This window comes from Schistocerca gregaria, unplaced genomic scaffold (assembly GCF_023897955.1).
Source record: "Schistocerca gregaria isolate iqSchGreg1 unplaced genomic scaffold, iqSchGreg1.2 ptg000665l, whole genome shotgun sequence".
Classification (NCBI taxonomy): domain Eukaryota; kingdom Metazoa; phylum Arthropoda; class Insecta; order Orthoptera; family Acrididae; genus Schistocerca; species Schistocerca gregaria.
The window spans coordinates 97,837-118,771 of NW_026062048.1; the positions used below are offsets into that span (position 1 = coordinate 97,837).

The window sequence follows — 20,935 nt, forward strand, 5'->3', positions numbered from 1 at the left end:
AGCGAGAAAAAGCACAGCAATCTCATTTTGGTTGGCTGACCAGCTGGCTGTCATTCGGCCAGGAAAACATTGCAGATGACGAAGAACAGGCCAAGAAGGAGCTACATGAAATAATTGGGTATTCAGCAAATCAGGAAGAGTCAACTTTAGTTTATAAAAATGGGAACATTAAGAATAAATTCGAGTTTACACTTCAACACATTTCTTTTTCGTTGCTCCAGCAAGACATCTCAGACCAAGAGAAGCTCAGTGGCGGCAAATCGGTGACCCCGCCTGTCCTGTTGTCATGCCTTTTAAGATCATTTAATGTGTCAGTGAACACCTCGGACAGTAATATGAGCGTGACTGGCAATTTGAAAGATATTAGCATAGCTGAATATCATAGCCTAAACGGTAAAGAGCTTTTAATGTTAAGGTCTAGTACGGTCCGACAGAATGAAGAACAAAATTTTGTGAGTTTCAATTTTGATCAGAAATTCGAGGATGAGTCTACCCCTCCTGTAATAGGCATTGAATTGATGGCAAAGCCACTGGATATTATTTTTTCTCGTTCACTGTTTGATAGAACGATTGAATTTTTTGAAAGAGATTCAAGCTTTGATGAATTGAATTCTGCATCTAACTACAATTGGAAAGAATTGAAAAAGCGCACTCAACATAGCTTCATCGAAGGCACCACAGAGGATCGTTCAAGAATTTTGAATATCAATTTGATGCTCAGTGCACCTCGTATTTTGGTACCTATTAATTTCGTAGATCCGTATTGTCCGGCTATTGCTATCGATCTGGGTAAAATTAATATTAACTCAGTCAACACGGAAGTTGATGAATCCAAAAATGAGACTGGAGAGACAGAAGAAAGTGAATATGAAAAGGCTATAAACCGATTTTGCGACAGATTTAGAGTGTCTATTACAGATCTGAACGCGATGGTGCTTGGAGGAAAGAATTCCAAATGGTCGGAGGTTAAGGAATTTGACGAAACTTATTCTATTGTGGATAAATTTAGTATCAATGTTGAAGCGAAGATGCGTCGAAGTAGCTATCCATCTGATTTTCCCAAGTTGAGTCTTTATGCTGCCTTACAAAGGCTCAACATTCGGTTACTGGACTGGCGTGTAAGCTGGATTTATGAAATTTTTCTGTCGGCGACTACGCAAAAAAATCTTAATAGTAAAACGGGGACAGGAGTCACTCAAAGAAGCAACCGTACAGAATTTTCGAAATCGTACATACCACCTTTGCCACAAAATGAGTCGAATGCAGCGCAGGAATATTTCAGTTCGCACACACCTAATGTCTCGAGCACTTCGAAGGCAAAAAAAAAAAGAGGTACTTCCGACACCAACGCGTCGGACGAGGCGCAAAATACGACCGAATTGGTGTCTTTTCAGTTTGAAATTGAAGATTTTAACATTGAGTTACTGAAGGCGGCGCGAAACACACGATTTGATGATAGCAATGTTAAAGAGTATAAGGACCTGGAATTGCCGTCCAGCGCTCCTCTGGTCACAATCCAATTTAAGCACCTAAAAATGACCTGGCACCAGCAGAATGTGAGAACATACATCGTTTTCCTGTTGAGTTATTTTAATGTTGAAGATGCAATAGCTCTCAGTGAAGAGAATAGGCCCGGTTACTTGGCTAGATCTGGGTATGACGTGCCCGCGAGCGAATTAGAGACAAAAGACGCGACTCAGTACCTCATATACTTGGAATACATTATCACTCCCCGAGATTCGCCTGCGTATGAAAATGTCGATCATTACATCAAGGCCAAAATAGGTGACGTATTTTTGAATATCAATCGAGTATCCATTGCCTGCCTGCTTCAAGCGGTTTCCGATTTTTTGACCTATCTCAACAAGAAAAATTCCGAAGACACCCGAGCTCAGGCTAGCGAGGTTACGGTGAAGGACACGACAAGCGGTTATCAAAAATTCAGTCTCGCGAAGGCAAGCGAGCATTCGACGAATAGACCTGGCAAATGCTCTATTTTTGTAGCTCATACTGATTTGGGAAATGTCCAGATGTCTCTTAATCAGAGCAATAAGCCGTTGATGGTTTTCGTGCTATATTCGTCATATGCAATGGTTGATTTAAGAGAGGAGGGAACCATGCATATCGATGGGTACTTAGGAGGCATTGATATACAATACATGAGAAGTTGTTTACCTAAATGGAGTCACGTCTTTTACGTGGACAAAGGAGAGAAGACTCTGACTTTTGACATTTACAAGCACGATGTCAACTCACCAAGTTATCCTGGCTATGACATGTCCTTAAAGGTCGAATTAAATTCACTGAGATGCCTGCTGTTCAATTCCATGTACAAGGTGCTTACGAACTATTTTGGAGCCTTCGATATTATAAAGCGAGAGGTGGCCACAGCAACTAGTTTTTACTACTTTCAAATGCTCGAGACGGCCAAGAACAGTTCAATGAAGGTCAAGCTGTCCTTGTCCATAAATAACCCCACAATCATCTTGCCGCGCAGCAATCATCACGAGGAATATTTGTTGATGGATTTTGGGAAGATTATCGTCAAAAACTCATTTGAGGAGGAGCCGGTGGTGCTGGACGTGAGCGAGATCAGCGTGTCCGGCTCGAAGCTTACTTCTTATTCGTACATTGAAGGCAAAGAGGTGCCTCAGTCGATTATTGAGCAAGATCACCTTTTAATAGTGACGAAGAGGTTGTTGGGTGACGTAAAGAAGCTTGACGTTCCAGCGATATATATGGAGTTGTCGGTTAAAAACCAAATTAAGATGTCGCTTACCGAGTTTCAGCTTCAGCTCGGATTGCAGATAGTAAACGATAATCTTAAGGAAACAGGGGATTTCAGCAGTCAGGCTGAGGTTGAAAAAATTGCATATTATCTTTCTGGCATATCGTTTGTCCCTGTTGAAACATACCTGAATGCCATGCAAACGGGGCCCGGCCAAGACGACGATGATAATAGCAAGTCGCTAGAGATGCGCATGCATTTTAATCAAGTATCTCTGATACTCCTACGAACACTCTCTTTGTCAGAGCCCTCTTCACAAGAGTCTAGTCCTCTGCTTCGGTTTTCTATAGTGGACGCCGACCTCGTGTATTGCCAGTTTTCGAACGGGAGATTGACAACGGAATTTTGGCTAAAGAAAGTGATTATGGAAGATTTGAGGCCGAATGCTTCCAAGAGGTTTTCTCTGATTTGGGGGCCTCAGGATCCTGAATCAAACGGCGAATCGGACGCTTCAGCAGAATTCGCCAGTGAATCACAAAAGAGCGTTATGTTTTCTGCGAATTACACGCAAGAAGTCAAGTCCAACACGACGAATATTTGTTTTAAGTTGAGTAAGCCAATGCTGTATTTGATTCCATCCGCTATCAAAGATATATATGAGTATTCGATGGGCATTTTGTGTAACACGAGCAAAACGCTGTCTACGCTGAGGTCAGAAATGATGCAGGCGGGGGAAGATTCGAGCCAGACCAAGCGGCCGAAAGAGCAAGCATTATCAGCAGATCAGAAGAATCAAGAGCAGAGTACCGATATGTCAGCCATAATGGTATTTAGTATTACGTTGGAGTCTCCAGAATTGCTGTTTTTCATCGAGAGACATGGCGAGGACAAAGTGAACGCGTTTTCTTTGTTTATTGGTGAATCGGCGTTTCAGTATTGCTCTGTGCCTCTAAAGGGCTCTCAGTCGTTCCAGTTGGAGGTGAGGAGTCTAGAAATGTACAGATGCGTATTGGCAGCTGGACGGCATCCATATAAGAGCAATTACATCAGAGTGTTGCAGCCAATTTCAGCTAAGATGGAGATGGAGTTGTTGAACGGTGCATCAGCGATCCGGTCTAATTTCAGAAACGTGCATGCCATTCTGACGTACAGCGACATCAGTTTGCTCCTGAACGTATACAACGAGTACAGGCCATTGATTGATACGTTTTACGCGCTGAAAGGCGAGCAGAATGCAAAGACCGATCAAGATGTTTCTAGATTAGCTCAGGGGGACAGCGAGGTTGAGGAGAATGCTGATTCCGAAGGCAGCTATAGCTTTTTGGATGAAGACAATCTATTTAAAATCAGGCAAAATTGCAAGGTAGTGGTCTCGATGGCGTCTTCAGTCGGATTGATTCAGTTGGACTTGGTGAATGATCTTTTAAAGTACAATGCATTGAGTCCCGTGCTTCAGTTGCTCTTAGACTCGAGTCAGTTGAGCTTGACGGTGTTTGAAGATGGAACGATCATGAGTTCTTTTATTTCGAAGGCTATCGTAAACTCACACAACGACTCACTGAACGTATACGAGCCTGTGTTAGAGCCGCTGGAGTTCGATGTCCAGATGCTGAGAAATGTCGACACTGCGTCTGTTAGCCTGAAGACAAATGAGATTTTGAACTTGAACGTGACGAAGTTCTTTCTGAACACGTTGTTTGAGCTTTTCAACTTGTACAAGAATTTCAGATCGATGTTGGAAAACGGGCCGGGATCCCTAGTGGTAGAAGATGAGATGGATAATATCGAAATAGGTGCCAGCTCGTCGCGGGACAAGAAAACGAAGGCGTCCTCTTCGATACAAAAATATGAGGATTCGTCAAATATGGTGTTATCGTGTCAGGTTTCGAATCAAACAGGCGACGATATAGAGTGCTATCTATTTAAGCATGTGCGCGAGAAAAATATGACAAAGCGTCTGAGTCCGGGAGAGAGTGCCTCCATGCCGATTTTGGTCGGCAGGAATCAATTGGAAAATTTATGGACTGATTGCATGATGGATCTGAGTTTTCCCTGCAAGCCGATGTATCAAGAGATATTGAATGTTCCGATTTCGAAGACAAGTGTGATGGCTTATGGGTTGTCTCGGTTCGACCAATCGATTGTCTTGCTGGTGCAGGTCTCGTTCGATCGAGGCAACAAGCAGGTGGTTTTGCGAGGCAATTGGACTTTTTTCAACGCGACGTGCGTACCGCTGGAGATCATGCTGGATTACGCACAAATTTGTAAGAACGGTCAGAAAGTCGTCAAGTCGATTGACCCCCGAACGTCTTACTCAATTCCGCTAGAGTTTACCGAGGTGCAGTCGGTGCGTATGCGGCCGAAGGCCGAAGAGGAGTTCGACTGGTTTGAAATGGAGAGGGATTCTTCTAAGCAAGGTGAGTTGCTTGTTGACTCGGTCACAGCCATGAGCTATGTACACACGACGAATCGGCAATCTAGGGTGTGGGCGGTGGCAGTCCGCGAGAAGACAAGTCGAGTACGGAACAATCAGTTGTCCGTGGTGGACAGGCAGGTTAGGTTTAGTCCGTATTTGACGATTAAGAACATGTTGTATTCGACTCTGTGGATGAAGATGGTGCACACGATGTGTGAAAATTTGGAGGCTTCTCCCCCGATTTCTTTGCCGATACTCGAGGCGAAGGACTTGGTGTGGTTTTCCGTGCCCAAGAAGGCCAAGGAATCTACAGCCGGCTATCTATCAACGATAGGGTTGAGCATAAGGATTGAGGGGTACGCATGGAGTAAGCCGGTCGAGCTGTTTCTGGGCGACACACAGAAGGAGAAGGCGAGCAAAAAAAAGGAGATTCCAATCAAGTTGAGCAAGGAGGGATCAAAGAGAAGGTTGTCTTTGTTGGTGGATTTGAACGTATTTAGTGAGGGGGGATGCGGACTGTACGTTTATGCGGATTACTGGCTGATCAACCAGACTGGATTAGATGTGAGATATGCCGAGAAAGGGGAGGTGGATAGGGGGGAGGTGGGAGCGCAAGAGAGCTCTGGAAAAAGGATGAGCAGAGATTTAGAAAGCAGCGCTCTGGATTCGAAGTCTGATCAGAGAGGATCGTACAAGAAGTACCTCGATTACGGATATGCCTACAATGTATACTACTATGACAAGAAGAGTTTGAGCATTAAGGTAGGGAATTCGAAGTGGTCGAAGTTATTTCCGATTGGGATAAAGAACGAAGGAATAGTATATGTGAGAGATTCAGAAAGCGAAAATTCCGAACTTTACCAATTTTCGGTTCTGGTTCACCCGGGTCCTGGCCGGTTTTGGAGAACTAAGGTCGTGCAGCTCCAGCCGGCGTGCATATTGGTGAACAGGGCGTCGATGCCCCTGCGGTACAGGCAGGATGGGTGTGACGAATCGTACGCGCTGGGCTGTGGGGAGCAGATTCCGTTTCACTGGCCGAGGGGCCAAAAAGACAGAAAGTTGGTGGTCTGCGACTTAGAGGAAAAGTACACGTGGTCGGCCGGTTTGTTGCTGCACATAGTGGGCGAATGTCAACTGAAGTTGAGGGACTTGAAGGATGGCAGTCAGACATTGTGTTTGAATTTGGTAATTAAGTTGGTGAATGCCGTGACGTTTGTGGTATTTGGGGACGGAGACTCGGATAAATGCCCGTTTGTAGTCAACTCTTATCAGATCACGAACAATTCGTCTTGTCATGTCGTGTTTTACCAAGATGGATGCAAAGAGAGGGAGTATTCGCTGCCCCCTCAGGAGTCGATGCCCTATTATTGGGACATAGTGCAGCTGCAGTCCCCGATTTTGGTAATAAGAGCCGAGGCAGGGAAGAACAAGAGGATGAAGTTGAGCCTAGATGAGATTGGGGCCTATCCAGACATTCCGTTGTACCAACTTCAGGGAAAGAGGGCGCTGAGCTTTGAAGTGAGATTGGTCGGTGCGAAAAGGGAGTTGGTGATATCTGATTTCGGGCCAGCGGAGGTGGAGAGGAGCACGGTGAAGCCCAAAGTGACGCTGATGGCTAAGATGGAGGTAAGGGGAATTGGTGTGTCTATTATAGACACGAAGCCGCAGGAGATTCTCTATTTGACCATGCAGTTTATATTTTTAGAAGCTCAGATGTCGAGTTTAGAGCAGACGCTTTACATGAAGGTGCGAAGCATGCAGGTCGACAACCAGCTGTACTTCAGTCCTTTTCCGATTATGTTGTATGCTGTACCAAAGTCCGAATTGCCGTTTTTCCAGTTGTCGGTTGTTCAAGACGTGAGCGTACCGAACCAGTGGCAGTTCAAGTATTTTGGCATGCAAATACAGGAGATTGACATCAACCTGCACGACGTGTGCATTTTTCAAACACTCGCATTTTCCAACTTTGCGATCGATCACCTGTACAGGCTGACGTTGTTGAAGGAAGAGAGGAACTGGCTGAAGAACGGTGCAAGCGACCAAATTCCGGTGATAACCGACGAAGATTTGAGGTCTTCTGACATTTTTTACTTCCGGATTTTGCATTTGAATCCTGTAAAAGTGAACTTGTCGTTCATGGCTACGTCCGAGGGTCGCAGTCACTCCGCGGCGCTGTCTACGCAGGAGAACGCGCCCAGTTTTTTGGAGAGTTTTATGGGTTACTTTGGGTTCTTGACGAGCATCGACCGAGCGCCGGTGAGGTTGAACGCGCTGCTGCTACAGAACGTGTCTACGTCGCACACAGAACTTTTGAATCGCATCATGGCACACTACAAGATGTCAGTGATCAAGCAAGGTTACAAGATCCTTGGGTCGGCCGATTTCTTGGGGAATCCGGTTTCTTTGGTTTCGAACTTGGGAACAGGAGTCCGAGACTTCTTCTACGAGCCCGCGATGGGCATAGTGGAGAGTCCGAGCGCGTTTGGTCGCGGCTTGGCCAAAGGGACGAAATCGCTGCTTCTCAAGACGCTTTACGTTTTGTTCGACACGACCAGTCGACTGACGAACACCGTGGCTGAGGCGGGCGTCAAGGCTACTTTTGACAGCGACTATCAGAGAAAGCGTGCTTTTCGAAATCAGATGCCGATAACTGATGCCAGGCAGGGCATGATGTCCGGCATTCACGGCCTAACCTCGGGCTTCTACAAGGGTTTCAGCGGGGTTATTATGGATCCCATTCGAGGCACTAAGGAAGAAGGAGCCGTTGGGTTCTTGAAAGGGGTGCAAACAGGATTGACAGGTGTCATTCTCAAACCCACGATTGGCATTGTGGACTTGGTTTCTCGTACCGCTCAGGGCATCAAGAACAATGCAGCTTTGGCGAACAATCGACCCTACACCCCCGTTCGCCTGCCTCGATATTTCGGGGAGGATCACATCTTGACAGTCTACGATCCCGAAAAATCCACTGGCCAACTAATTCTTTGTTATATCGAAGGACGGCAAGACCGAGCCAGCGTCTACATCGCTCATTTCATGGTCAAAAAGAATTGCTTACTGGTTACGAAGCCCTATCTGTACTTCCTCAAATCCAGTCGACATAGCACGGGCCACTTCGAGTGGAAGGTCGTCTGGAGAGAAGAGCTGTCTGACCTGTATCTGTGTACCGTGTGTCCTCCCACCGACTATATTGGGGACAAAAGATTAATCTTGGAAGACGAAGAATGGTTTCTGAAGCTTCGGTTCAACCCACCCCATCTGCGCACCCTCAAGTCCGGGAAGCCGCACTGCAGCCACGTCATCAAGGGGCCGTCCGCCTCTATTCGACAAATATCTAACACTCTCTCGCAACAAGGTGCCAAGTCTGAAACCAAAATCCTAAGCGAGTATCTGCGAGACGCATCAAAAAAAAAAAACACTGATCACACTTCAAAGTCTGCTTTATCTAGTCCCACGTCTTCTTCTCCTCTCTTGTCTGGGAACTACAACTCACCCGACTTTTTCAAAAATTCGAATCGTGAAAATCAGCGTCAGAGTTTTTCTGATGCTAGCGAACAAGCCGCTGACCAATGTTGCTGTTGTAGCAAATGTAGCGTTTTGTAGCCCTTCTTCCAGAGCGTCCTAGTTTCTCTCTCTCCCGCCCTGCTCAACTGGGATAGAGAGCCGTTCCTAAATTTTGCTTTTTTTTTTTTTTGACCACGCTTTCTGTCATCGCACCCGATGATCCAGTTGTTTGTGTGGCACATATGCTCTTGGCCCGATTCTGCCTTTTTTAAGAAAAAACCTATTCGACGGCTTCCAAGCGTCCTTCTCCCGACTGCCGCTTTTTCTTAGTTCGTCTATTGAGGAAGAGAAATGTTTATCACATCCTATTTTTTTAAAATTCCCTTGCAATGTACGTTTCTTTTTCCTCAGGGTTCGAGAGCCCCCAAGGTTTCTTTGTGCGCCTCCGTCTCGGCACAGCTTCTTGCCGACGAGGAACACTGGGCGCGAGGAGTTCGGTCTTCTCGTTGCTTTTTTGTGTTCCGTCAATAACTCTTTTTTTTTTACAATACAGTTGCCAGATTCTACTTTTTTTTCTCTATATTTTCGGCAATTTGTCTCGTACGTCTTAGTAGGCAAATGTCCTCGGAGCGATTTTCGTTTTCCTTTGGCCAGGTTCTGACACATTTAAAAGCTGGCCATCGGTTTGCTCGAGCTCAAGCACTATGAGCCCATCAACGGCGACAGTGAATATTCGCATGAAAAGATGAACGATATGGGTTACAAGGCTTTGTATGCATCCGCGATGTACATCGTTTGCGTTCTGTTTTTTGGCTCTCGTTGGTTATGCGAACGCTTCGTCCACAACAAGCGTGAAGGTCCCCTCGAGTAGTGCGTTTGCTATCGTGCATGGTCTACAGCAAGTTGTGCATTTGAGGTATATATGTACCTATTGACTGCTACCATTTCTGGTGTATAACGCGTATAACTGTAACATCCGTTAAACTTTCCAACGTGCGCGTGTTTGCTCACCGAATGGGGTATGGTCATTAAACCGATAGCCGCGGTGTACGGGTCTTTTTTCCCAGGGCCGTCAGGCTGACAAGGTTCCCCGCACGAACCCTCTTTTCAGGACCAGAAAAAAAGTTTTGTCTAATGCGCTTTTCTTTGTAAGGCGTGACTCGGCTTTGAAAAAACCATTGAGATTTTATTGCGGGGGGAGAAAAAAAGGACCGACCAACGTAACGTCGTCCTGAATACTATCTATTTCCTGAGAAATGCGACCTTTTGTTTTGCGGCGTGCATTTCTGAGGGGCTTTTGAATGAGCCGACTGGTCCGCCCTTGGCACTGCCACCAACGACCACTGAGAGAAAATTTTCGCGTAGCTGAAACCAAAAATTTTACACATTGTCAAAAAAAAACCTCAACCCGCAAACACACATTATAACCTAGCTGACGCATATTTAATTTTGGACATAACCTCTTTCACTTTAGCGCCTCCGTGCATGTGATATTGCACGTGCACAGATATCGAGAGTGTTTTTATAGTCTGAGAGTCTTGGGTTTTGAACACTTTTTAAAATTACCGTTTGACACTTCAAACAGAGAGACCGTCTCCCGCTCAAACAACTCACCGCTAGTGAGCTTCTATCCTGAACCGACTTCTAGGCTGGCTTTCTGGAACTAACTAACGGTCCTCTCTGTAAGGGTTTTTTTTTGCGTGGTGAAAAAGAAATTTTAGGTCTTATCTAGATTCAAAATGTCTGCGGCACGTCGGGCGTATCTGAAGCAGTACCTGGAGGCTTCTGAAGGTGTTTCTGGAGATTATGAAATCAAGAAGAAGAAAAAAAAACACGTAGCACCTGTTAAGCAGTTTCAGGGGATTAAAATTTCAGATGACTTCAGAGGACCCCTCGATCCGTCGGATGGCCAGTGTGAACAAGAAGATCAAGAAGGTATGTATCTTGGTACGCGAGGGTGTTATGGGCGCATTTGCACCCGAGGGACCCGATACAAATGAAGTTTGGTGTGTTAAGAGAGCTGAATTTGCCCTCGGTCTGAATAGATAGAGAAAGACAGACGTTGGAAGAAAAACATGAGGATCATGGATGGATACCAAGAAAAGGTGAAGATGAGGTACATCAGTCCATCAAAGTAGATTCAGACAATGATTCGCTACTGCCTAGAAGACGACATGATGATGACTTGTCGCCACCTAGGAGACGACGTGGTGATGACTTATCTCCACCTAGAAGGCGCCGTGATGATGACTCATCGTCGCCTAGAAGACGACATGATGACGATTTATCACCACCTAGAAGACGACGTGATGACTTGTCGCCACCTAGAAGACGACGTGATGACTTGTCGCCACCTAGAAGACGACGTGATGATGACTTATCGCCGCCTAGAGGACGACATGATGACGATTTATCACCACCTAGAAGACGACATGATAACTTGTCGCCACCTAGAAGACGACGGCATGACGGAATTTTACCGCCACCTAGAGGACGACATGATGACTTGTCGACGCCTAGAAGACGACATGATGACAATCTATCGCCACCTAGAAGACGACATGATGATGACTTATCGCCACCTAGACGAAGACGGTATGATGCAATTTCATCGCCGCCTAGAAGACGACATGATGACGATCTATCACCACCTAAAGGGCGACATGACGATGACTTATCTCCACCTAGGAGACGACGGCATGACGGAATTTTGTCGCCACCTAGAGGACGACATGATGATGACCTATCGCCACCTAGAAGGCGCCGTGATGATGACTCATCGTCGCCTAGAAGACGACATGATGATGACCTATCGCCACCTAGAAGGCGCCGTGATGATGACTCATCGTCGCCTAGAAGACGACATGATGATGACCTATCGCCACCTAGAAGGCGCCGTGATGATGACTTATCGTCGCCTAGAAGACGACATGACGATTTATCACCACCTAGAAGACGACATGATGACCATCTATCGCCACCTAGAAGACGACATGATGATGACTTATTGCCACCTAGAAGATACCGTGATGATGATTTATCGCCGCCTAGAAAGCGACAAAATTTGTCACCTAAAAGAACGAATTTTTTCGTCGCTAATCGAGAAGATTTACCTTTTATAGATGATCGCACTTCATCTAATCCTCCTTCCTCTGCTATGGATCCACCAGAGTACACTGATCGCCGCGGTAGGAAGTTAGACATGCTGAATCAGATGATGCGCCAAGAACTGGGCCTACGCCCTACAGAAGAGGAGAAGATTGAGTGGGGAACAGGTAAAATTTTAGATACAGACGGCAGAAAATCATCACCTGGACCTGACTCCACCGAACACCGCACGTCTTCTAGTAGTATATTGAACGACGAAGAACGAGATGAAGAATGGAAAAGAGCGAAATTCTGGGATGATCCCCTTAACAAGATTCGGAATTCCGCAGATTATTTGTTAGAAGATTCAATTGACAAAAAAAAGCACAAATCGTCCAAGGAACAGAAACCCAGAGTTCCTGACCACACCAAAAAATTTGACGGCTGGTGGCCGCCCAATCGATACGACATACCACCGTCTCGCAAATGGGACGGCGTTGATCGCAGCAACGGGTTCGAAGCAAAATACTTTCAACATATAAATGAAATTCGAGTGAAGGAAGAACTAGACTACAAGCATACCGTCTATGAATAGAGAAAGACCACCACAAGAAGGCCTGTCGTCGAATATATACAACGTTGATGCGAACGTCTACTCTTTTTCGGTGAGGACAACTTTCTCTTCTCATTCAAGCATTTCAAACTCCTAGGTCCTTTCTTTGTCCATAAATTTTTGTGTTTTGTCCAATCCGTCTAAATATCTGGCTACGTAAAAAAGATGGGTATCCTTTAGATTTTATCGTTAACGCTCGACTTTTTTTTTGCGTTTTATATGCGACAATGGTTTTTCTTCTATCAAAAAAAATTGGCTACTGATACTTTTTTTAGCATTCAGAGAACTATGCGCTATTTTCCTATTTGTCTGACTAAAAATCCGATTGTGTCATGTGCGGGCTCAGAAAATGCGAAAATTCACCAAGACCTTGCGTGGCAGATCTGTAGAGCGCCGCAGCTGCTAGCTATGGATGCGAACGTGTGCAGCGTTGGCGCCCCAGTTGGTTCCGATATGCTAACTTTGTGAGTTAATACAAAAATCTATTTTGTGAGGCGCATAATTATCCGAACGAGAATTAATTTTGTGTTAGTTTTAAGAATTCACCATGATCTAACCTCCTCCTTTTTTTTTAAAAAAAAGCGCGTTTTTTTTCCTCGATCAACCACGCCAAGGACTAACGAGTATGGGCATACAGACGCACGACGTTACCATTAGTGTCCATGATGTATTAAATGGATGCGAGCTCTCGAAGCGAAGAGAGGACCAGGACTCCGCAAAAAATAATTCCTAGACATGTTACGTGTTACGGCAGCCGGGGCTCCTTCGTGTCGCCGATTGTTCCAAGTAGTGCTCGCATCCAGATAAGGTATCCCATGCACGCATGTAATTGAAAGCAGCACGAAGACGTCAATTTTGAGTTGTACATGTTTGTAAATCCGACATTTTATAAAGCGATACTTGAATTTTATTTTTGGAAATGCTTTACGTAGCACAATCGTCTCTGTACCTACCGATTTCATAAGTTCCATTTCGACCACCTACACTCTTTGTCTCCAGTCAATACCAACTAATATTCGGAATTCAACTTGGTCTATTCGAGAGAAAAAAACCTGAAGGTACGCAAAAGTCGTCTGAATTATTTGGCCCTGTCTGGATTTGAAAAAGCTTTTGCATTTGAAAAGGCTTCGCCATAAACCATTCAGCTTCACGAATGCTCGTTGCTATTAGAAGCCTTGTACTGATCATGTCGCGAACGGGCCTTAACCGCTCTGCCAGTCTTTGATGAAAATTTTCAAAATTCAATTTAAAGCCTTTTTTATCCTTGTGATTTTTGAATACCCTTACTGGTCTAGTCAAAAGTCGCGCTCCTTGGTATATATGTGCCTGTGTTGTTTTTTGTACGGTTTTGTGTGTTCGATTGTACATCCGCGACATTTTTGCATAATCCAGAGCTGAATACTGATTCAGAAGTATACCCTTATCTAGGCGCAAATCGGGCACATCTGCATTTTAAGCGATTCCCTACATAGCGTCTTGACGACACAATTCATCGTACGTTCTTTTCTGAAAATTTTCTATCTGTTACGCCATTGTGCCAAAAAAACAAAATTTACCGATAGAGCGAATGGCTGCAAATGAACGGTGCTTGCAGTGGCCTCGTACATTGCAAGAGGTGTGACAAGACGCCCGATTGGTGCAAAAGTTGGATCTTCTGTGCTCAGTGTCCTCCACGTACCTATTTTGGTTTTTGTTTCTTCAGAAGTGCCTTGTGATTCGTGGGCCGTGCATTTACCGGAGCCATATGGTTAATTTTATAATGTTCACTTATCTCGCCTCTAAGCGTTTGCGTACTTAAGGCAAGCGTCAAAACAAAATTTCAGGCGTCTCAATCCTTGAGGCTTTTTATTTTTTTCTTCGCTTAGGCCCTCTCTCTGCCCCTCCAGTGCTCTGAGAATCCAGTGCGTTGTTGACTTTCCGTAAACTGTACTAAAAGCTCCCATTTTTGCCGTTGCCGTCGCAAGGAATTGTCCCATCAACACTTTCTTAGTTTGATGAAAGGGAGCTTGTTATGAATTCGAAGACAGATTTTTGCCTGCTGCTCTGAGACCTCACGTCCATAAACAAGCAACATTCAAGATTTCTGGGCCATTCTTGAGTCAAGTTCCGTTTTTGCGGAATAGCGTTTTTTAGTGTAAACTGTGCGTCGTTTCAAATATGGGACAGAACAACATCTTTAGAGAGGAAAAAAAAGAGGTATCCGAATATAAAGAATCGTCGAGTGGTGCAATTGGGGTGAAAATGGGCGTCGGTGTCGATGCCAGAAGCACAGACGGGGACGTAGACGCGCCGCCTTTTCAAGCAATGGACAGTGAAAGAGATGTACAGTCCTCGACTAGAGAGGACTCGTCAAGCCGGCAGCCTTCAAGCACGGCTTCTAGTCAGTCGTCGGAGCATAAGCCGTCGGGCGCAGTTGAAAGCAAACAATCCTTCGCGACGTTCGGCTCTTCTGGAGTGTCTTCTAATAACAGCGGCGGTCTGCTGACGTATTCCGAAAATCCTAGAGACATGAAGGTTCTCCGCCTGCGCGAGGAGCTGAAGTCGAGAAATCTATCGCCATCTGGATTGAAAAACGCATTGGTGGACCGTTTGATTAAAGCCCTTCAAGAAGAAGGGTACAACACGACGGGGTTTGCCACAGAAGACGAAAACAGCGAACATGCAGACGAGGCCTCGTCCATGTTTGTGGGAGCATGGCGATATGCGTCGTTTAATTGTCCGGACGACGATGATTTTTCTCTGCTGTCAAGCCGAGTTGTAGAAGGCGGCCCAGATTCACCGCCTGACTTGACGCCGCAAAACGCGAACGCTGATTTCCGAGACCACGAAGACTATCCAAGTCTCGAACATCAAAGCAAAGACGCCCGCCATGACGAAGAATACCGACGCGCGGCGACCGAGGAAGACCTCCGTTCCGAGCAACAGCTCAACAAGGAAATTTTGGACCTGGTTGCGTTTCCTTCTGAGAGCGAGAAAAACTTGTCAAACAACGCTCAATTAAACGTTGACCATGAGCTGAACGTAGATGAATTGAAAACGTTGCCACTGCTTCCAAACCCACCTTCTCTGTGCAAGCTGCCAGCTCGTTCTTTCGCAGCCATTTACTCCTCCAGTACGAAAAAAATATACTACATAAGCAGCAAAGACTGGCAAGTACACAGCCTCCGCGTCCAGGACAAATGTACGTTTGCAGTTTGAGGCTCGGCCGTTTCTTTTCACCACGGCCTCCTGTTTCGACCTCTTTGCACACATATGGCGGCGGTGTTTTTCTTTTCACCGACTAACGCGTCGTCACTCTACAAAAAAAAAAAATAGGTTCCTTTCGAGCGGTTCAATGCAACGATGGGAGCGTTCAAACGAGCACCGGCGCGCCTCCTTCCGCAGACAACTGCGAAGCCATCGAGAGCAAATACAGTAAGCGTCCATGTCCTTCTGTTGCCGCGAATCGAGAGGTACCAGAGCTAGAACTAGAAGGATTTAGCACGACGCTGCAGGGTACAAAAATCGTTATATTCGGCGGTTCGAAAAAAACAACATCTCACACCGTCTTTTATAACACTTGCCACATCTACGACACGGAAACTTCAATTTGGGAAAAACTGAATGTCAAAAACGACGATTGTGTCCCGGCACCCAGGGACTTCCATACTGCCTGTAGCATCGGTACAAACGAGATCATGATCTTAGGCGGTCGAACCTCGTCGAAGGATGCGGGCGACGACGACAGCGCGTTCGAATGTCTGAACGACGTGCACATTCTAGATACTGCTACATGGGAATGGCGACCGATCGTGCCAGAAGGTCACCTCAAGCCCCGATTCGGTCACACTGCCACCTACAATCCTCGTCACCATTCCGTGTTCGTGCATGGGGGCCTGCATATAGTGGAGAAGAGCGACTCGTCCGGGAACGACGGAGACGTGCTCGATGATGACGGTGTGTGCGAGGCCAAATTGTGGAACGAAGCCAACGAAAGACTAGAAGAACTGGCGGACGTGGCCATTCTTAATCTAGACGCGATGAAGTGGACAACCGTGGATTCGCTATATGGGACCGGCGTACTACCGAGAGTTCACCACACAGCTTGTTTGAGGAACGGGAAGATATTTTTATACGGCGGTTGTAATACGATCTACGGCAATTTTTTTATTCCAAACGACGTTCGCTATTTTGAGATTGGTACGTAGACACTCAACCTATATTTCTCTTTCGCCGATGACGATGACTTATAGCTTTGGCGCCAGATACGCTCCATTGGCACAAATTGGCCTCGGATAAAAAACCGTGCAAGGGGCGCTGGGGCCATTCCGCCTTTATGATAAATGAAGAAATGATTATTATGGGTGGCTATTTATCCGAAGACGAATCCACAAAGACAGTCTTGGTAATCAACACAGAATATAAACCTACGGTTGTGATTTGCGAAGACGTGCTAATGAGTAACTTAAAGCAGCTCCTGCAAAGTGAGCTGTTCGCAGACATTAATTTCAGGGTTCAAAACAAGTATTTGAGAGGTATGGAATGCTGTTTTTGTTCGCAATGCGGTTTGTCGATGTTTCTGCTATCCTCGAATGAAAATCACGTTTTTTTGATTCTTGTCTGTACCCTATGCTTTTTGTTTTTTTGCCGCGTACTTTTTGATGAACGACACGGAAGTTACACCATCACGATGCCAAGGCAAATGATGATTTTAGAATGATTTTTTCAGATAAAAAACGTATAAAAAAAGTATTTTTCGTTATTTGTAGAATTTTTAGAATTCCGCAGTTTTTTTTACCTGCCAACGAAGCGATGAACGATTTTGTGTTGGCGATCGCGACGATGACGTTTTTTTGGCTCCCGCAACACTGACAATTTTCTTTAGCTCACAAGGCCATCATCGCCTGTCGAAGCAGTCAACTTCGCGACTTATGCAACAAAAAGAAGAAGCGGGGACAGACGATTACGTTGGAGAGTATCAAGTATCAGACTTTCAATTTGTTCCTTCAACTTCTCTATTACGGTCGTATCATTGTCGATCATTCCCTGTACGAATCCATGACAATGCTTTTAAATACGTATAACCTGGTACACAAGTCACGAAGGCTGCGACAGAAGCGCGATTATTTGTTTTCGTTACACAGCGTCTCGTTGGATGCGCTGCTTACAAACCCCATGCATTTTGACATTTATCTTCGCGTTGAGGACAAGCATTTTCCCGCACACCGCTCTATTTTGAGTGCGCGATCCTCATGGTTCATGAATCTAATTCAAGAGTGTCAATCGAGCGATTCCATACCTGTCATCCAATTAAATTTCCTAACTGCTCAGCAATGTCACATCGTCTTGGAATTCATTTATTTTGGACAGCCGGCATCCGCGCGCATTGCAGACCTCGTCAAATCAAACCAAGTTTTGTTAGTATGCAAGTTAATGCGGCACGCCAACACACTCAAACTTGTCGAATTGAAGCAACATTGCGAAAAGGTAATTTTTGACAACTGGCTGAGCGCCGAAACGGCCGCTAGCTTCTATGAGGTGGCAGTCAAGGCCAATTCGGAGACCCTCAAACGGTGCTGTACATATGTTCTGGTCTCTAAATTAAAAAACACAAATTTCAAATCAAATTTATTACAATGCTCTGGAAGTTCAGCCTATGAATTAGAGTTGGCCGTTCGACAAGAGGCTTTGCGCCAGCTCAACCGCTCTGATTTCGACTAGGATGTAACCTGCGGGAAAATTCGCGTTCTGTATACTCCTTTCGATACTTATCGCAAAACTGCAAATCCATCTTGCGCAGCTGAATGAATAAAACATGTGCTTTACTCTGCAGGCTCTTTTGGTTTTCTTTGATCCCTTTTCTAGCTCGCTAAAGTTTTTTTCAGTCACACAAAAAACCGCCAAAAGGTTCCATGAGCAATTCTCTATTGAATTGAAAGCCTGAAAACGGGCTTTCAAACGTGTTTTGTTTGCCAAAGTCTATAGATATACCATTTTCTGGCAAATTGTCGGGCGATGAGTACGATAGGACTTTGGTGGATGCCTTTGGCTTTCTTGTCTTACCTCTCTTTTGTTGTAGCTGCTTTTTTTGCTGGACCCAACGGCGAATTTTGGCGCCGAATCTTTCAACGATGAAAAAATATTTTTCTGCTTTTTTCGATCGTTGAAGTTCTGTGAATGGAGGTATGTCGTTCAGCGGGAACCACTGGATGAGATCGATTTCTCCTTTCGTCAAAGGACGAAAGTCGTGATTTTCTGAAATTCCCGTGGCCAAGAAGTACTTGTATGGCTTTTGGCCCACAATGGCTTCCAAGTAGCTTTGTTCAGATATCGACGCGGTTAAGTCGTAGTTTGTCTCTTCCATCACTTCGCGGACAGCGCAGCTGACATCGGACTCGTTTCTGTTTACCTTGCCACCAGGAAAGCTCCAAGTCGTACCTCCAATATTCTTCACAAGGATGATCTTGTCCATTTCTGTGTTCAACATGATGGCCCCTCGAACTGGAACCTGTCTCTTATATAGGCCCCAGCTGGTCAGGATCTCGTTCACATTTTTGTGCTCGCGAAGAGCGGGACAATGCTGGAAAATCTTTTGAGTGAACTGTTTGAGCGTCATGAACGGCAGGTTGTACTTCGGCACGACGTGGTCGATGTAGAACCACTGAGCGGCCTCGATATCGAACATGATGCGGTTGGTAGACTCATAGTCTTCGTCTGGCGCGTTGATGATGAAGCGGCTGCGGGAGCAGGGGGCAAAGAAAGTTAGCGTCTCATTCATACACACATTATTTTCGTCTTGGACACATTAGAGTTGAGTACAGCGGGCCGCTATTTACCATTCTATGTCTTCGAATATTTCTTCGAGCGACCAGTTGGATTCCTCGCTCGGAGGCTTCGGCGCGGTTTCTGCGGTGGCGGACATGGACGAGCTGGGAGTATGACAACTCCCTTTTTTCCCTTCACATGCACGACGCAAACGTGGCAAAAATTAAGAAAAAAATGAAAGCCAAATTGCGTATTATTTTGTATTTGTGTCCTTCTTCTATGATTGAACATAACAAAGGCAACAGGAAAACGTGGGACCTTCGCCCAGAAGATGAACTCCGGTTCGAAGTCGCCTTTGGATCTTCTATATTGCTGAAGGTAAGACACACAAATTTAACCATTTACCGGTCACGCCTTTTGTGTATCAAACCTTTAGTTTTATCGCACCTTTTGCCCCCCTCTTCGCTCTAAAGTGACCCCGTCATTGTGTCGACAAACGAGAAACCTCCCTAGCTGGTGGATGGAACGGCCGAAATCAACGGCACAGAACTCGCTGGAGATACCGAATACGTCTTCAAAGACATCAAAACGTAAGTTGTTCGCGCGCCTGCATTGTCTTTTCTAACGCTCGTTTTTGCCGTGACTAGCCACGTCTTTACGTGGAGCGGATGTCAGATTTTGATTGAGGGGACCTGCCAGGCTTACGTGGCGAACGACACGCAAATGAAGTTTTATTTGAATATTCACCATGTGCTTCAATCCTATCGCCAGAAAGCCCGTCAGGACGCGAAGAAGTCGGTGCATGGGCCCCGCGTCCTGGTGGTGGCGCCAACTGACAGCGGAAAAAGCACGTTGTGCAGCATTTTGACCAATTACGCTGCGCGACTAGGTGAGAAAGTCACGCTCGTTGATTTGGACGTCGGACAGAACTCTTTGACCATTCCAGGGACTCTTTCGGCCTGCGTCATTGACAAACCGCAGCTTTCTGTTGACACCTACGGACAGTGCATTCCCCTGACCTATTTCTATGGATCCGTGAGTCCGGGCGATAACCAAAAGCTTTACATCACTCAAATGCAAAACTTGGCTAACGCCTTGCTTCAAAGAGACCAAATGGACCCGGACGTCCTCGCGTCGGGGTGGATCGTTAATACATGCGGGTGGGTTGACGGTGCCGGCCTCAAACTGATCTATGCGGCCATCGCGACGTTCGTTCCTAGCGTTATTTTGATCATTTCTTACGACAAACTCTACCATTCCATTTCAACTTATTTGAACGAGAAAACGGAGCTGAGTCACGCCCAAGTCATCAACGTCCCCAAATCTCCGGGCGTTGTGATTAGAGACACAGAATGGAGGAAGGCTACCCGAGATGCGAAGGTCAGAGAATACTTCTACGGCGCGCACCGAGAATACCTCCCGCGTAATATTGTCGTCCCTTTTAGCAAAGTCTCAATATATAAAGTCATTCAGAAGCCCATTGCACCCATGTCGGCCATGCCTATTGGACACCAAGCTCAGGAAGAGGCTCTACGTGTTGTCACAGTGACCCCCACACAACACGCTATTTTGGCCGTTTCCAGAGCCACAAGCGAAGACACAATCATCTCCTCCAACGTGGCAGGATTTCTGCGCGTCATAGACGTCAATCAAGAAAAAAATTTTATGAAGTGCCTAGCACCTAATTTGGACGACTTGCCTGGGACATTTTTGATCATGAGCAATTTGAAATTCACAGACTCCTCTTCCTAAATCACGGGGCATTTGCCTTAACGTGTTTTTTTTCGTATCAGAATCCGCCTTTTTCTCTGTTTTTTTTTTGAGCAGTTGTGTACACAAATTC

General features: G+C 45.7%; 5 protein-coding genes across 9 annotated transcripts; 4 read left to right on the plus strand and 1 right to left on the minus strand.

Moving 5' to 3' along the window:
- Window positions 1–4,377: 4,377 nt before the first annotated feature.
- Window positions 4,378–8,768, plus strand: LOC126318273 (uncharacterized). Its single transcript, XM_049993266.1, has one exon. The coding sequence runs from the start codon at window positions 4,461–4,463 to the stop codon at window positions 8,745–8,747; it is 4,287 nt and encodes a 1,428-aa protein (XP_049849223.1). The 5' UTR covers window positions 4,378–4,460; the 3' UTR covers window positions 8,748–8,768.
- Window positions 8,769–8,886: 118 nt separating this feature from the next.
- LOC126318285 (BUD13 homolog) lies at window positions 8,887–12,853 on the plus strand. Of its 2 annotated transcripts, XM_049993282.1 has the most exons (5): window positions 8,887–9,039; window positions 9,202–9,248; window positions 9,322–9,515; window positions 10,336–10,583; window positions 10,694–12,853. In XM_049993282.1, exons 4-5 carry the CDS (start codon window positions 10,388–10,390, stop codon window positions 12,328–12,330), a joined length of 1,833 nt encoding a protein of 610 aa, XP_049849239.1. In that variant the 5' UTR covers window positions 8,887–9,039; window positions 9,202–9,248; window positions 9,322–9,515; window positions 10,336–10,387; the 3' UTR covers window positions 12,331–12,853. The 2 variants fall into 2 exon arrangements, 1 of the variants encoding a protein (XP_049849239.1); XR_007557245.1 differs by lacking the exons at window positions 10,336–10,583; window positions 10,694–12,853 and adding an exon at window positions 9,689–9,758 and having other exon boundaries at window positions 9,322–9,518.
- A 430-nt stretch (window positions 12,854–13,283) lies between these two features.
- LOC126318278 (uncharacterized) lies at window positions 13,284–18,159 on the plus strand. Of its 4 annotated transcripts, XM_049993271.1 has the most exons (6): window positions 13,284–13,406; window positions 13,777–13,842; window positions 14,313–15,529; window positions 15,664–16,527; window positions 16,593–16,862; window positions 17,213–18,159. In XM_049993271.1, the coding sequence occupies exons 3-6, from the start codon at window positions 14,506–14,508 to the stop codon at window positions 18,046–18,048; spliced, it is 2,994 nt and encodes a 997-aa protein (XP_049849228.1). In that variant the 5' UTR covers window positions 13,284–13,406; window positions 13,777–13,842; window positions 14,313–14,505; the 3' UTR covers window positions 18,049–18,159. The 4 variants fall into 4 exon arrangements, with proteins under 4 accessions (XP_049849228.1, XP_049849230.1, XP_049849229.1 ...); XM_049993272.1 differs by lacking the exons at window positions 13,284–13,406; window positions 13,777–13,842 and having other exon boundaries at window positions 14,506–15,529; window positions 17,213–17,375; window positions 17,698–17,837; XM_049993273.1 differs by lacking the exon at window positions 17,213–18,159 and having other exon boundaries at window positions 15,664–16,940.
- LOC126318292 (uncharacterized) lies at window positions 17,943–19,332 on the minus strand. Its single transcript, XM_049993288.1, has 2 exons — window positions 19,164–19,332; window positions 17,943–19,064 (listed from the first exon to the last, which is right to left on the minus strand). The coding sequence occupies exons 1-2, from the start codon at window positions 19,247–19,249 to the stop codon at window positions 18,209–18,211; spliced, it is 942 nt and encodes a 313-aa protein (XP_049849245.1). The 5' UTR covers window positions 19,250–19,332; the 3' UTR covers window positions 17,943–18,208.
- Window positions 19,333–19,360: 28 nt separating this feature from the next.
- LOC126318287 (protein CLP1 homolog) lies at window positions 19,361–20,877 on the plus strand. Its single transcript, XM_049993284.1, has 3 exons — window positions 19,361–19,470; window positions 19,606–19,682; window positions 19,740–20,877. The coding sequence occupies exons 1-3, from the start codon at window positions 19,372–19,374 to the stop codon at window positions 20,842–20,844; spliced, it is 1,281 nt and encodes a 426-aa protein (XP_049849241.1). The 5' UTR covers window positions 19,361–19,371; the 3' UTR covers window positions 20,845–20,877.
- Window positions 20,878–20,935: the final 58 nt, after the last annotated feature.